We start from the raw sequence: 17,687 nt of genomic DNA, 5'->3' as shown, positions 1-17,687 counted from the left end.
TTTGTTGTATTCAAAGTTCTGTAGCCATCACCACAATTTGAGAACATTTTCATTCCCTAAGAAGAAGTCCTGTACTCCTGACCTTTTACTTCCTCCTCCCCCCCCCCATTTGCCTCAGCCCTAGATAGCCACTAATCTGCATTCTCTATAGATTTGATTATTCTAGACATTTCATATAAATGGAATCACAATATATGGTCTTTATGACTGGCTTCTTTCACTTAGCACATTGTTTTCAAGGTTCATCCATGTTATAGCATGTATCAGAACTTTATTCCTTTCTGTTGCCAAATATATTCCATTGCATAGATGTACCTCATTTTATTTATAGTTAATGGGCATTTGAGTTGTTTCTACTTTTTGACTATTATGAATAACACTGCTATCAACATTTGTATGGAAGTTTTTGTGTGAACATGTTTTCATTTTCTTGGATATATACCTTTGGCTGGGCCATGTGGTAACTGTTTTTCAAAGTATTTTACTTTGTATGAGGGATTTCAATTTCTCCTCCTTGCCAATACTTGTGTTATGTCTTTTGATTATAACCATCCTAGTGAATGTAAAGTTGTATCTCATTTTAATGGCTAATGATTTTGAGCATCTTTCATGTGCTTATTGGCCATTTGTGTATTCTTTAGAGAAACAGCTATTCAGATCCTTTCCTTTTTAAATTGGGGTTTTTAATTATTTAGTTGTAAGAGTTCTTTATATATCGGATACTATCAAACTTATAATTTGCAAATATTTTCCTCCCTAGGTTCTCTTTTCACTTTCTTGATGCCATTCTTTGGAGCAAAAACATTTTAATTTGATGAAAGCCAATTTATTTTGCTTTTGTGCTGTGCTTTGATGTATCTGAGAAGTCATTACCTAATTCAAGGTCACAAAGATTTACTCCTTTGTTTTGTTTTGTTTTCCAAGGGTTTTAATAGTTTTAGCTCTTATAGTTAGGTCCATGATCTATTTTTTTTAATTAATTTAAAAAAATGTTATTTATTTATTTTTGGGAGAGAGAGAGAGAGAGAGAGAGAGAGGAGTGAGAGAGGAGAGGAGAGGAGAGAGAGAGAGAGAGAGGGAGAGAGAGAGAGAGAGAGAGAGAGAGAAAATACCAAGCAGGCTCCTTGCTGTCAACACAGAACTCAACGTGGGGCTCAAACTCACTAACCAGGAGATCATGACCTGAGCCAAAACCAAGAGTTGGACACTTAACCAACTGAGCCACCCAGGTGCCCCTAAATTTATTTTGAAAGAGAGAGACAGAGAAATGCATGCAGGGGAGGGGCAGAGAGAGAAGGAGAAAGAGAATCCTAAGCAGACTTTGTGCTGTCTTGTGGAGCCCTACATAGTGCTCAAACTAAGGAACCATGAGATCATGACCTCAGCCTAAATCATGAGTCGGTGGCTTAACTGACTGACACCCAGGTGCCGCCTGTCCATGATCTATTTTGAATTAATTTTTGTGTATGGTATGATTGATCTGTTGATATTTAGGAGTGTCTTTATGCAAGTACATACTGTTTTGGTTACTGTGGTTTTGTAGTAAGTTTGAAATTTGTAAGCCTTCCAACTTTGATGTTCTTTCTCAAGATTGTTTTATATATTCTGGGTACTCTGAATTTTTATATGAACTTTAGGATCAGCTTGTCAGTTTCTTCAAAAAAGCCAGTTGGGATTTTGATGGAGATCGTTTTAAAATTATAGGGCGCCTGGGTGGCGCAGTCGGTTAAGCGTCCGACTTCAGCCAGGTCACGATCTCGAGGTCCGTGAGTTCGAGCCCCGCGTCAGGCTCTGGGCTGATGGCTCAGAGCCTGGAGCCTGTTTCCGATTCTGTGTCTCCCTCTCTCTCTGCCCCTCCCCCATTCATGCTCTGTCTCTCTCTGTCCCAAAAATAAATAAAAACGTTGAAAAAAAATTAAAAAAAAATAAAATAAAATTATAGACCAATTTGGGGAGTATTGTCATTTTACCAGTATTTAAATCCATGACTTCAGGATGTCTTTCTGCTTATTTAGGTATTATTTAATTCCTTTCATCGATATTTTATAGTTTTAGGAATATGTCTTGCACTGTTATTTTTATCTTTCATTTCTATGTAACAACTCCTCTGTCTCTCAACTATCTGATACTCTTCGTTTTATCTAGAGTATTACAATAGAGTGTCACAGGAAAATGCTTAGATATCAGCTTGTTCTTTTAGCTTCAGAGTTTAGAAAGGGTTTTTACTTTGGTTCATTTTTTGAATGAACTGAGAGGAAAGTGGGGGAAGTCTGATTGTCTTTTCCCATACTAGATTGGAATAAATCTTCATTCCAGGATGGATGAGCAGGAAAAAAAAGTCATTTGATAGTCTTTGAAAAATACTCATTTAAAAGAAGTGTCATCAAAGTATCCTAAGATACTGTTAAGTAAAGGCTTGACAGTATAGAAAATTAAATGAATGATGTAAAAAAAAAAAAAAAATTTGAAAACAGACTGTAGAGGAAAAAGAAAAATTAATGAGGGATAAGTTATAAATACAGAGTTATACCTCTGTAGATTTCATTTGATGAGTAATATGTATTTTCAGATAATAAAACAGAATAACTAGAACAGAGGCAATACTCAAAGCTATAAGTAAAGAAGAAAAACATTTTTTGATCTAAAATTGGTTCAGACTCCAAAGTTACAACTCATAGAAAATTAATGAAAAGAGATTCTGTATATCTTGGTGATATTTTAAATTTTAATGAAGAATTCTATATATATAAGTAAAGAGCACAGATTGCTATTGAACAAATGAATATCAGTTTGGCCTCAGACCTCTGCAATATTAGATCATACTTGCTGTGACATCCTCTAACTGTAGAATTCTTTCTAGTCAGGTATTCATTTGTGAAAGCAACAATAACATTCTAGAAAATAGATTAACCACCATGCTATCATTCCTGAAAAGTATTATTCAAAGAAATATCCCAAATCATAAGAGATGAATTTACATGATTAACCCAAGAAAGGAGTTGTGTCAGAAAAGCGTTGATAGTGAACATTGAAACCACTTAAATGTACCATAGATGAAATCTAATAATCATAGTAAATATGATTACAATCTTGACAGCAAATTTCCAAAAAAAAAAATCTTTTGCTTCAAAATTTAAGACATATATTCTATAAAGGGTAAGAAAAAGGTTATAACTATTGATTAAATTAGTGAAACAAAAATGGAGATGAGAAATAAAAGCATTAATTTCTTCATTTTTTGTAAAAGGGAATCAAATGTATGGTTTATTTTTTGACTGTTAGATAAATGTTAAGTTTAAAAGTATTTTCTAAAAAGGTGTAAATTTTACTGCAAATAGGATTTAAAATCTGTCTATATTCTGTGTTACTGCAGAAAATAAATGCCATTTTATTTATTTATTTTTTAATGTGTTTTTATTTTTGAGAGAGAGAGAGACAGAGTGTGAGTGAGAGAGGGAGACACAGAATCTGAAGCAGCTCCAGGCTCTGAGACGTCAGCACAAGAGCCCAACATGGGTCTTGAACTCATAAACCACGATATCATGACCTGAGCCAAAGTCGAATGCTCAACTGACTGAGCCACCCAGGCGCCCCCCATTTTAAAAGCCCAGATAAAGACAGAATAAAAAGCAAAAGCACTTTTAAAAAATAGAAATTTCCCAAACTGTGATTATGGCAAATAAGGCTTTATATTCTTTTATTGTATTAGTAATGGTTTTTGCCATTGCAAGTGAAACTCACTGCAAACTAGATTAAGCCCAAAGGTTTTATTGATTCGTATAACTGAAAGTGATAGAGTAAGAGCTAATCTTGGGTTTGTATGTATCCGGATCTCTGCAGTGTTGTGAGGACTTTTTAACATTTTTTTTTCTTTTTCTAATAATATCTAGTAGCTTTGCTATTAGGTAAAGCTCCATTTTTTTCCCTTTTGCAGTTGGGTTTTATCTGTTTCAGTTTTTTTAGCCTCTGCTCTTGACATTTTTGTGCCACGAGAATATTTGTGGGATGAAATTGTCCAGTGCATTGTAAGGTATTAGCAGTATCCTTGGCCTCTACTTTCTAGATGCCATTAGCACCCTCACTCCTCAGTTTTGACAAGAAATGTGCCAGACATTGCCAACTGTTCCCTTGGCATAAAATTGTCCCTGATTTAGAACAGTAACTGAGTGGCTAGAGAATATGAGAACCACCTTAAAACATTGTGGTTTCCGGCAGCAAAAGACAGTCTCCCAGCCAGTTTCTAGCACCAAAATAACAATGCAGAAAATAATTTTCTAGTAAAGAAGCCAAAGAATACGAAAAGAAAAAAAAAAAAAAAAAAAAAAAAAAAAGAAAAAAAAAAGAAAGAAAAGAAAAAGGAAAAAAAAGAAAGAAAGAAAGAAAGAAAGAAAGAAAGAAAGAAAAGAGAAAGAAAGGAAGGAAGAAAGAAAGAAAAAGAAAGAAAAGAAAGAAAAAAGTCAGTCAGTCCCAGGTGGGAATTGTGCCTTTCCCTGAAATAGTATTCTAGCTGGGTCTAAAAATAGATAGCTATGGCATCTACTAAAAGGAAGGGAAAAGACTTTTACAGACACATCTAAAGGAGATTGGAAAAAATGGAAAATTTATGGCTGAGTCAATGGCAAAGATTATGAATGGAAAGATTAGTTACTGATAAATTGAACTTGAGATAAGAATGATTTAAAGTACTAAGGAATAATTATATTTTGATTAAAGTTATGATCATTAGTGCTCATAAATTATCTCATTTTTATGTATTAATAGTACCAAAGAATAGAAGGCATAGTATTACAGATATGGAGAAAAGTTAAAAATAAAATTGAAGTATCATTTTCTGCCTCTAGGTAATGTGGGCACTAGATTAGGATTAGTTTCCTTAGAAACAAATAAGAATCAAATATTTAACTTAGGTTATTGGAAATCTAACAAGGTAGGAAGTAATTACTGGGCCAAGTTCTGGCAGAAGATGGAAATCCAAAGATTTTAAGCCTCCCATTTTAGGTTATTTTGCCCCAGTAGCTTTTGTAGAGCCACAAGAAGTAGTTAAGAGGTCTGAGCAGCACTTTTGATGGCCTCACTGAGGTAAGAGGACAAGAGGTGGAGGCCAGTGCCTACTAGTGTGAATATTCTCTTAGTACTCTGCTCTTTTAGCATGTAACTTGAAGGAACTGCACCTTAGGAATAAGGGTTGAACTGAAGTAAATCAACTCTGATGGAGGCTGAAGCACAACTTTGTGTCATTATGAGGGCCAGAAAAAATGTCAGTCCCTGGATTAATGAAGTCTAGTAGTTCCGGCCCACATGTGAAAAGCAAATGAGAGTATCTGGGTGGTTTGTTTCTTATGCTTCAAATTTTTACAGAGAGAGCTCATTAAATACTATATCCAGTATATTATTAGAGATGCCTGGGTGGCTCAGTTGGTTGAGCTTCAAACTCTTGATTTCAGCTCAGGTCATGATCCAAGCTTGTGGGATCAATGCCTGCGTTGGGCTCCATGCTGAGTGTGGAGCCCTCTTAGGATGCTCGCTCGCTCTCTCTCTCTCCTCTCTCTCTCTGTGTGTCTCTGTCTCTGTTTCTCTCTGCCCACTCTCTCCCACTCATGGTCTCTCTAAATAAAAAAATAAAAAAATTAAAATCATTTATAATTAAAGATGACCAACATTATAAGGAAACTGAACAACATGAAAAACTGGGGTTTCGGGGGGAGGAATTAAAAGAAGCCCATCAGAACTTCATTTATTGTAAGTTATTAGACGCTTTAAATAACATTTATTATGTTCTTGGGGGATAAGAGATCAGTTTGAATATTTTAGCAGAGAACTGGAAACTATAAAAACTGAAATCACATATTTGAAAATGAGCCAGCGGCGCCTGGGTGGCTCAGTTGGTTGGGCGACTGACTACAGCTCAGGTCATGATCTCGCAGTCTGTGAGTTCTAGCCCTGCATCAGGCTCTGTCCTGAGAACTCAGAGCCTGGAGCCTGCTTCCGATTCTGTGTCTCCCTCTCTTTCTGCCCGTTCCTGCTTGCTCTCTGTCTTTCTCTCTCTCTCAAACATAAACAATAAAAAAATTAAAAAAGAAAGAAAATGACTAAATAAAAATTCTCAAATGGAAAAATATAATAACTGGAATTTAAAACTATATAAATAGGCTTACTAACAGTTTTAGACCCTGAAAAAGAATTCGTGATGTTGGAAATAGGTTAGAAGAAAATATCTTTAATGAAAAATGGAAAGGGAAAGAAGTTTTTAAAAAAATAGAAAGGGTAAGGGGTGCCTGGGTGGCTCAGTCAGTTGAGCATCTGACTTCGGCTCAGATCATGATCTCACAGTTTGTGGGTTTGAGTCTCCCGTCGGGCTCTGTACTGACAGCTCAGAGCCTGGAGCCTGCTTCGGATTCTGTGTCTCCCCCTCTCTCTGCCCCTCCCCTGCTCATGCTCTGTCTCTCTCTGTCTCAAAAATAAATAGAAACATTAAAAATTTTTTTTTTAAATAGAAAGGGTAAGAAGTTTTACATTAATTGAACCCCAAGAGAGAAGAGAGGAAATGGAACTAAAGCAATATTTGGAAAGATACTTGCTAAGAATTTTACAAAGTTTGTGAAAGACACAGATTCAGGTATTCAACAAGTCCAACCCAAGTAGAATAAACAGAGGAATCCACACTGGAGTGAAAAGGCTGATTAATTTGAAAAACAAAACAAAACATACACATAAGTGCAGCCAGAAATGTCACATTACTTTCAAAGGAGCAGTAGAAAGTTCTATGGCTGGCTTCTCAACAAAAAGGAAACCATAAGACCACGTAGAATGTGAGGAAAAAATAGCATCCAATCAATAATTATATACTCAGTATAATATCCTTTTAAGATTGAAGTTGAATACACATTTACAAACAAAAACCTGAGGGAAATCACTTATCAAACTATCACTAAAGGTAATCCTGAAGGATATGTTTTGAGTAGAAGAAAAATTCTAATGGAAGGTTGGAGATGAAGGAAGGAATGAAGAGCAGCAAAAATGGTAAGTAAATCTAAATGAATATTGACTCAATAAGATAAAAATAAAACCTCATAGGACTAGATAATAGCATAAAAGAAGATTGCTAGCTCCCTAAAAGGTCTGGAATTTTTGGAGAACTGGTTTGTTTTTTGGAAAATAGCCTATGCCAGTAACTTGGCAACTCATAAAGTTTACTTCTTAAATAGCGTTGTGAGCAAAACTTCTTATCTGGGGACATGCTTCAGTGTATGATTATTAACAATGTGGGGCACCTGGGTGGCTCAGTAGGTTGGGCATCCGACTTCGGCTCAGGTTGTGATCCCATGGTTGTTTGGTTCAAGCCCCACATTGGGCTCTGTTCTGACAGTGCAGACAGAGCCTGCTTGGGATTCTCTCTCCTTCTCTCTGCCCCTCCCTGACTCACTCTCTTTTGAAATAAATAAATAAACTTAAAAAAAAAAAACCCAACGTGTATTATAGAGGTTTCCATATCTCAAGTAAAATTAGTTATGAAGTATGAAAACTGGGGAGTAGATTGCCTAGTTGCTAGTGGAAATTTTATTTCGGGAAAATATAATGTGAATTATGTCCCAAATCTGTCTTTTTGTTGTTGTTGTTCCTAATAGTGAAGACTAAGAAATTTACTGTAGTCCAGGTTTTTGTTTTGTAAAATTACTTACAGAGAAAATTTAAGTTTATTGAATTTATTAAACTTCTAAATTTTGCGCAAAATACTATCTGGCTATCTTTACAGACAGTTCTTATTCCACTGTGCTTTTATTCAGCAAAAGATTGTGTGTGTGTGTCTGTGTGTGTCTGTGTCTTAACCATCTGTACAGGTTTTGTCAAACTAAGAGAATGGGATAGATCATATACAAGGTTTTAAAATTTTTTGGGGGGGCGCCTGGGTGGCTCACTCGGTTGAACATCCAACTTTTGATTTTGGCTCAGGTCATGATCTCCTGGTTTGTAGGATCGGGCCCTGCATTGGGCTCCGTGCTGGCAGCACGGAGCCTGCTTAGGGTTCCCTCTCACTCTCTCTCCTCTGCCTTCCCCTGCTTGTGTGTGTGTGTGTTCTCTCTGTCTCTCAAAATAAATAAGAAAGATTTTTTTTCTTTTGGATAGAGAGAGAGCACATGTGTGCGTACGTGATGGTCAAGCAGGGGAGGGGCAGAGGGAGTAGGAGAGAGAATCTCAGGCAGGTTCCACACCCAGTGTGGAGCCCATCCCTGGTGCCATCTCATTACTATGAGATCATGACCTGAGCCAAAATCAGAGTCAGACACCTAACCTACTGAGCCACCCAGGTGCCTTAGATCATATATAAGGTTTTTAGAGCAAGTAGTTAAATCTTGTTTTATGCTGTATATGATTTCTTGATAAGTGTGCAGCTCATTTTATAGGCAAAAATTGTTCATGTGGTGCCTTCTGTAAAAATGCTAATACTGAATCTGAAAATTAGTATACACAAATTTTATTTAGTAACTTTATTTGCAAATATTACTATAGGTTTTCTTTCTTTTATAATCAAGAGGTTTTTAGGCTACTAGTGTGGCTTAGGGTATCATTTTGAAATTAAATTAGTCGTTGTATAACATCAACTAAAAGGATATATTCAAACTTCGTAATGTAGCCTTTTGCTTATCTTACCAATTTCATTATTTACTATTCTCTTACCCCCACTGGCCATAAACATTTTTTGGTTGTTTTGTTGTTTGCGAAGTATGAACTGTTCTTGCATTTGAATGTCATTTGGGGGAATTGTTTTTAATTTTTAAATTGTTTTAACACAGTATAATAGTGAGTTGCTTTATTTGCCTATAACTTTTTAACCCTATCAAGACTTATTTCAACATGGTCCCTCTTTACTAGTTAATTGTTTGCACAGACAAAATTAGGAGCTCTGTTCTTTATTCCATTATCATTCTATACTCTTTATTCTAATAAAATAATAGCAATTATTTATTTTCCTATCAGTCTCTAACAGAAGACTTCTGATGACCTTGAGGGATTGGGTATTTTTGATATCTGTCCCCAAAGATGAGTATATAGTAGGTATTTAAATTATTTGCTGAATGAACAAAGAATGATATGATAGATAAATTAGCAGGAAAGGATCTGTGAAATCTCTTGGGAGAAGAAATCTCAAAAGCAAACTGGGTATCCTTTTTTTGGTGGGGTTGGTTTAGAATACATTGTTGTGTTTAGAAATCATGGCATCCTCTGACTTTGAATTTGCCATATAAACAGGGTCATTTGCAGTCACGTTTTACTTAAATCTGTCAGTGAAATTTCTGAAGGAGCTAAAACCACTTTTAAATAACAATTTTCTATGTTTTACACTAAATTTAATTTTTTTTAATTTAGGAAACACTCCTTTACACCTTGCTGTGATGTTAGGAAATAAAGGTTAGTAACTATTTCCTTTCTTATGTTTAACTTCATTCATGTATTTTCACATTTAGTTAAAGCTTTTTAAGATGAATTTTGTCTTTGAGTTTTTTCAAAATTAACCTGATTATTTTAGTTGCTAATTGAGGTTAAGAATCAATATATTAAAAATATAACATTTCTCATTTTCTGTAGTTCACCTCAAGAGTAGTGGAAATCCTGTACCTAACTTTATGCTTTTTGAAACTGTGTGTTTTTTCTTATTTGGTTCTTTTATCAAGGAAGTATTTATAATTTCCAAATATTAAGATATGTTAACTTTTATAATACTTTTAATATTCAGAGAGTTTTATACGATTCTTTAATATGGACTGTTTTATATATCTAAACGCAGAAGTCTACACCTTTTGTATGTTAGATGTTTGTAAAATCTTAATATTTACTTATTCTTTAAAACAAAAAACTTCATAGATGATTTAAAGATTTACTTTGAGGAGAGTAAGACAGAGTGTGAGCAGGATAGGGGCAGAGAGAAAGGGGAGACACAGAATCGGAAACAGGCTCTGGGCTCTGAGCTGTCAGCACAGAGCCTGATGGGGGGGGCTTGAACTCACGAACGGTGAGATTATGACCTGAGCTGAAGTCAGACGCTTAACCAACTGAGCCAGCCAGGCGCCCCTGAAATATTTACTTTTTAAGGTTATTCCCAGAAGTGATAAAATCTTTGTTATCTGGCTTCCCAATAATCCTGGAGAGTGAGGATTTCAGATAGCTGATTAGTAACATTTTGAGTGCTGGATTTTTAAATTTTAGATGTGTTTGATAAAAACCTTTTAAAAACATAATCTTAAATTTTTAACAGGCTAATGAATTTTTTGTTAACATTTTTTCTTTCTGATAACCTAGAAGTATCATTTTGGGACAACATTATGATACAAAGTATAATACAGTTAGTGTAACATTTGATCTGAATGTATGCAGATCCCAGGGGTGTTATCAGTACTTGCTTTGTTGAAAAACAAAATTTTTTTGTCAGTTTGGTTTTTAAGTTTATATGCCTAAGCACATGATCTGTAGGATAATTTAATATTGACTTTAATTCTGTATAAATTGGTGACTCGTATTTTGTTTTCATTTTTAAATTTATTTATGCTTTTTTTTTTTACCTTCTTGCAAGAAATAACGAGTAACTTCAAAGTTAAGAGAGATTATTAAGAGGCTACATATTGTAGAAAACTCAAGAAATGGGGACTACCTATGTCTCAGGAAGAGAAGTAACTGAGATCATTTGGGAACTCAGCCATTCTCCCCCCACTCTGTCTGTCTACCTACTTACCTCCCATCTGTCTATCTCTTCTGGTGTGTCTGCTGTTCTTTATGTATATGTAATTATAGATATAATATTTATAACACTAAGAGGAGACAAAGCAAATATGATAAAATGTTAACAACTATTGACCTAGGTAGAGTATTTAAATGTTCATGAATCATCTGTTTTTTCTGTATGTTGAAATTTTTTATAGTATTGAAAGAGAAACAGAATGGTATTGTTATGCTTTATCATAGGTTTAAATTTTTTTGTTGTTACATTTATCATTTTTGAGAGACAGAGCATGAGCGGGGAAGGGCAGAGAGAGAGGGAGACACGAAATCGGAAGCAGGCTCTAGGCTCTGAGCTGTCAGTTACAGAGCCCGACACGGGGCTTGAACTCTCAAATTGCGAGATCATGACCAGAGCCAAAGTCGGACGCTCAACCGACTGACCACCCAGGTGCCCCTATCATAGGTTTATATTAGCATGTCTAAATTATGTTTCACAGAACATTAGTTTTATGGCTCTAATAATATTTAGGGGAAAATAATATTTCAGTCAAATCGATTGGAAATAGTGGGTTAATAACTATTAAGCAGTTTTCTTTATTATGGACTTTCTTAGAACTTTGATACGCTTATATGCACTGTGACCTTCTGAGTTGGGGCAGGTGTTGGATATAGAGTCATTATTCCCCAATGTTATCTGATTTTTTTCCACATGTATCCTGAGAGATTAGAGTTCGGTGGAAGGTATTTTGGGGAAACATTTGGTTAAGTGATTCAGGATCTGCACATGATGTCAATATTTGCTTTTTCTGAGTCCTTTTCATATAGGTAGGTCCAACCATTAATAATACTGATCCATTTTACATTAAAACAATTTTTTTAATGTTTATTTATTTTTGAGAGAAAGAGAGACAGAGCATGAGTGGGGGAGGGGTAGAGAGAGACAGAGACACAGAATCCAAGCAGGCTCCAGGCTCTGAGCTGTCAGCACAGAGCCTGACGCAGAGCTCGAACTCATGAGCTGTGTGATCATGACCTGAGCCAAGTCAGATGCTTAACTGCCTGAGCCACCCGGCACCCCCCATTTACGTTTTTTTTATTTGTATATTCTTTTTTGCTTTTTTCTTTATGACCTTTAAACATTTTGAAATTTGATTACACAGGAGTGTTATTGAAATGTGTAGTGGAAGATAAAACTCTACCTTATTGGGGTGCCTGGGTGGCTCACTTGGTTAAGCATCTGACTTCAGCTTGGGTCATGATCTCATGGTTCATGACTTTGAGCCCCACATCAGGCTCTCTGCTGTCAGCACAGCACCCGCTTTGGATCCTCTGTCGCCACTCTCTCTGCCCTCCCCACTCATTCTCTCTCTCTCTCTCTCTCTCTCTCTCAAAAAATAAACGTTAAAAAAATATATAAGGGTGCCTAGGTGGTTCAGTTGGTTAAGTCCAACTCTTGGTTTCGCTCAGGTCATGATCTCATGGTTTTGTGAGTTCAAGTCCAGTGTCAGGCTCTGTACTGATGGTACAGAACCGGCTTGGGATTCTCTGCCTCCCTGTCGCTCTGCCCTGCCCTCTCCAACTCTCATTGTCTCTGTCTCTCTTAAGATAAATAAACTTAAAAAAAAAATATATATATATATATATACATATATATACACACATGTATATACATATATATGTATATACACACATGTATATACATATATATATATATATAAATCTACCTTATTAATTCTGTAATTTAATTTTGCATGGTACCATTGTTCAGTCTATGCCACTCCATTTCATCTTCTTCTTTAGAGAGAAATGTACTGTACCTTTACTGATTCATTGTTGAGGAGCACTTGCTGTTTGTATACTTATTTGTAAACACAGTAAAATACTCAGGGTACCCAAACAATATTTGTTGATTGATTTAAAGGGAAGTACCCCAGGACTTTTGCACTTTTATTTACTTCTGTCATTCATCTTAACTTAATAACTGTTCTTTTCACCATTGAAATCTGATTTTTTTCTGTATTTCTGGGTCTATTGACCATGTTGGCCTTTGAGGCTGGGAAGTTGTTGAACTATAGATTTGAACTGAAATGGAAAGAACATCATACTTAAAGAAGGTTTCGGGAATCTTTAGAAGAAGAAATAGAAAAGAAATCTTTTCTTATCCTTTGGTTAGACATCATAAAAAGGTTCTTCAGATCAGTTGCTTCAACTTTAATTCATTCTTTTGGATCTGCAGTTTTAAATTTTTTGTCTGAAATAACTCTAGGGTTATTGTAATTTCTCACTCTCATAAGAGTGTGTCTGGATGTTCTCTTTTGTTTGCACTGTCCTATTTATCTTATTCTCTCTCTTTGTATTTTATTACCTTTATAAATCTTGCTTATTTATATGTGATTTCTGTTCCTCATAATTTCATTTTATCCATATTCCTTAAGGCCCAGCTTCTTTGTTGCATTTATACATTTTCTTAAATAATTTATTGTCATGTTGGCTAACATACAGTGTATATAGTGTAGTTTTGGCTTCAGGAGTAGATTCCTGTGATTCATCACTTACATACAACACCCAATGCTCATCCCAACAAATGCCCTCCTCAATACCCATTCCCATTTTCCCTTCTCCCCCAAGCTCCCTCCCCCATCAACTATTAGTTCTTTGTCTTTAGAAGTATGTTATGGTTTGCCTCCCTCTCTGTAATTTGTTTTTCTTCCCTTCCCCTATGGTCTTCTGCTAAGTTTCTCAAATTCCACATATAAATGAAAACATACAATATCTGTCTTTTTCTGATGGTTTATTCACTTAGCATAATACCATCCAGTTCCATCCACGTTGTTGCAAATGGCAAGGTTTCATTCTTTTACATTGCTGAGTACTATTCCATTGTATAAATATACCACATCTTCTTTGCCCATTCATCAGTTTATGGACATTTGGCTCTTTCCATAATTTGGCTATTGTTGATGGCACTGCTATATATAAACATTGGGGTTCATGTGCCCTATGAATCACTCCTGTATCCTTTGGATAAATTCTAGTAGTGCTATTGCTGGCTCATAGGGTAATTCTATTTAATTTTTTGAGGAATCTCCACGTTGTTTTCCAGTGTGGCCGCAATCAGTTTGCATTCCTACCAACAGTGCAAGAGGGTTCCCATTTCTCCACATCCTCACCATCATCTGTTGTTTCCTGAGTCGTTAATTTTAGCCACTCTGACTGGTGTGAGATGGATCTCAATGTGGTTTTGATTGTATTTCCCTGATGACGCGGGATGTTGAGCCTCTTTTCATGTGTCCTGTTAGCCATCTGGGTATCTTCTTTGGAAAAGTGTCTATTCATGTCTTCTGACCATTTCTTCACTGGATTATTTGTTTTTCAGGTGTTGAGTTTGGTAAGTTTGACACTAACCCTTTATCTGATAGGTCATTTGCAAATACCTTCTCCTATTCTGCTGGTTGACTTTTAGTTTTGTTAATTTCTTTCCTTTGCTGTGTAGAAGCTTTTTATCCTGATGAAGTGTCAATAGTTCATTTTTGCTTTTATTTCACTTGCTGTCAGAGACCTGTCAAGTAAGAAGTTGCTGCGGCCGAGGTCAAAGAGATTGTTGCCTGTTTTCTCTCTAGGGTTTTGATGGTTTCCTGTCTCACATTTAGGCCTTTCATCCATTTTGAGTTTATTTTTGTGTATGGTGTAAGAAAGTGGTCCAGTTTCATTCCTACATGTTGCTGTCCAATTCTCCCGCCACCATTTGCTAAAGAGACTGTCTTTTTTTCCATCGGATACTCTTTCCTGCTTTGTCAAAGATTAGTTGGCCATACATTTGTGGGTCTAGTTGTGGGTTCTCTCTTCTATTCCATTGGTCTGTGTGTCTGTTTTTTGTGCCGATACCATACTGTCTTGATTACAGCTTTGGAGTAGAGGCTAAAGTTTGGGATTTAGTGATGCCTCCCACTTTGGTTTTCTTTTTCAACATCACTTTGCCTGTTCAGAATCCTTTGTGGTTCCATACAAATTTCAGGATTATTTGTTCTAGCTTTGAGAAGAATGCTGGTGTAATTTGATTGGGATTGCATTGAATGTATGTATAGATTGGGAAGTGTTGACATTTTAACAATATTTGTTCTTCCGATCCATGAGCATGGAATGTTTTTCCATTTCTTTGTGTCTTCTTCAATTTCTTTCATAAACTTACTATAGTTTTCAGCATATAGATCTTTTACCTCTTTGCTTAGGTTTATTCCTAGGTATTTTATGTTTCTTGTGTAATTGTAAATGGGATCGATTCCTTGATGTCTCTTTCTGTTGCTTTATTATTGGTATGTAGAAATGCAACCAATTTCTGTACATTGATTTTATATCCTGAAACTTTGCTAAATTCATGTATCTGTTCTACCAGTGTTTTGGTGGAGTCTTTCAGGTTTTCCATGTAGTGTATCATGTCATCTGTGAAAAGTGAAAGTTTGACTTCTCCTTTGCCAGTTTAGATGCCTTTTACTTCATTTTGTTGTCTGATTGCTGAGGCTAGGACTTCTAACACTATGTTAAACAACAGTGGTGAGAATGGACGTCTCTCTCTCTCTCTCTCTCTCTCTCTCTCTCTCTCTCCTTGACCCTCCCATACACACACACTTTCTCTCAAAATACATAAATAAGCTTAAAAAAAAAATAGCCTAGTGGGTATCCTTGCACATCTTCCTTCTTTTTATATAACAGAGGGGATTAGTTTGTTTTTAATGAAGTTAAATCACTATATACAGTACTATGCTATATTTTTGTTTCATTCAAAAGTTTATCATGAAATAGTTGTACAAGTTCATAGATCTTTATGAATGTTTATGTTCCTCTAACTTCTTTATATGTACCACATACACACTTATTTGCATAAAACTTGATGGTAGGTTTCTTGAAGGGAGAATCCATTTTACTTGTTTATTTATTTATAAAATTCTTTTTAACTGAAAAAAATTCTTTCTTTTTAGTTTTTTCCAAGTTTTTATTTATTCTCGTTAACATACAGTGTAATATTTGTGTCAGGTATAGAATTTAGTGGTTTATCACTTACATACAATACCCAGTGCTCATCAGAGCAACTGCCCTCCTCAATACCCATCACCCATTTAACCTATCCCACTGTCCAGTAACCCTCAGTTTGTTCTCCTTGGTTGAGAGTCTGTTTTGTGATTTGCCTCTCTCTTGTTTTCCCCCTATTGTTCATCTCTTTTGTTTCTTAAATTCCACATATGAGTGAAATCATATGGTATTTGTCTTTCTCTGACTGACTTATGTCATTTATCGTAATAGTCTCTGGCTCTATCCCTATCATTGCAAATGGCAAGATTAAATTCTTTCTGATGACTGATATTCCCATTGTGTGTGTGTGTGTGTATACATACACATAATTACACACCACATCTCCTTTATCCATTTATCAGTCAATGGACATTTGGGTTTTTTTCCAGAATTTGGTTATTGATAATGCTGCTATAAACATTGATGTGCATGTATACCTTTGAATTAGTATTTTTGTATCCTTTGAGTAAATATCTAGTCTTGCAATTGCTGGATCATAGGGTAGTTCTAGTTTTAACTTTTGAGGAAACTCCATATTGTTTTCCACAGTGGCTGCACCAATTTGCATTCTCACCAACAGTGTAGCAGGGTTCCCTGTTTTCCACATCCTCATCAACATCCGTTGTCTCCTGTGTTGTTAATTTTAGCCATTCTGACAGGTGTGAAGTAGTATCTCATCATAGTTTTGATTTGTATTTTCCTAATGACGAATGATGTTGAGCATCTTTTCATGTGTCTGTTGGCCATCTGGATGTCTTCTTTGGAAAAATGTCTATTCATGTCTTTTGCCCATTTCTTAACTGGATTGTTTGTTTTTTGGGTGTTGAGTTTAATAAGTTCTTTATAGATTTTTGGATATAACCCTTTATAAGATATGACATTTATAGATATCTTCTCCCATTCTATAATTTTCCTGATTGATTCCTTTGCTGTGTAGAAGCATCTTATCTTGATGAGGTCCCAGTAGTTCATTTTTGCTTTTGTTTCCCTTGCTTCTGGAGACATGTCTAGTAAGATGTTGCTGTGGCTGATGTCAAAGAGGTTTCTGCCTGCATTCTTCTCTAGAATTTTGATGGTTCCTTGTGTCACATTTGGTTCTTTCATCTATTTTGAATTTATTTTTGTGAATGGTGTAAGTAAGTAGTCTAGTTTCATTCTTTTGCATATTGCTGTCCAGTTTTCCCAACACCATTTCTTAAAGAGACTGTCTTTTTTCCATTGGGTATTTTTTCCTGCTTTGTCAAAGATTAGTTGACCATATAGTTGTGGGTCTTTTTACGGGGTTTCTGTTCATTCCATTGATCCACGTGTCTGTTTTTGTGCCAGTACCATACTGTCTTGATTACTGCAGCTTTGTAACATAACTTGAGGTCTAGAATTGTGATGCCTCCAGCTTTGCTTTTCTTTTTCAAATTGCTTTGACTCTTTGAGGTCTTTTGTGGTTCCATACAAATTTTAGGATTGTTTGTTCTAGCTCTGTGAAAAATGCTGGTGGTAGTTAGATAGGGGTTGCTGTAAATGTGTAGATTGCTTTGGGTGGTATAGACAATTAACAATATTTGTTCTTCCTGTCCGTGAGCATGGAATGTCTTTCCATTTCTTTGTGTTATTTTCAATTTCTTTCATCAGTGTTTTATAGATTCAGAGTACAGATCTTTTACCATTTTGGTAATGTTTATTCCTAGGTATCTTATGGTTTTTGGTGCAATTGTAAATGGGATTGATTCCTTGATTTCTCTTTGTGCTGCTTCATTATTGGTATACAGAAATGGAACAGATTTCTCTATGTTGATTTTGTATCCTGTGACTTTACTGAATTCATGTGTCAGTTCTAGCGATTTTTGGTGGAGTCTTTTGGGTTTTCTATATAGAGTATCATGTCATCAGCAAATAGTGAAAGTTTGACT

General features: G+C 35.6%; 1 protein-coding gene across 1 annotated transcript in view; it reads left to right on the top strand.

The window, feature by feature from the left end:
- The window catches only part of ANKRD13C (ankyrin repeat domain 13C), a 90,345-nt gene that overhangs the window by 14,666 nt on the left and 57,992 nt on the right, over window positions 1-17,687 (top strand). The window contains exon 2 of the mRNA XM_030327626.2: window positions 9,367-9,408. Within this exon, the coding sequence (XP_030183486.1) occupies window positions 9,367-9,408 (42 nt within the window). The remainder of the gene's footprint in view (window positions 1-9,366; window positions 9,409-17,687) is intronic.

The sequence above is a fragment of the Lynx canadensis genome, chromosome C1 (assembly GCF_007474595.2).
Source record: "Lynx canadensis isolate LIC74 chromosome C1, mLynCan4.pri.v2, whole genome shotgun sequence".
NCBI classification, from domain to species: Eukaryota; Metazoa; Chordata; class Mammalia; order Carnivora; family Felidae; genus Lynx; species Lynx canadensis.
This window is presented reverse-complemented; position numbering and strand designations above follow the sequence as displayed.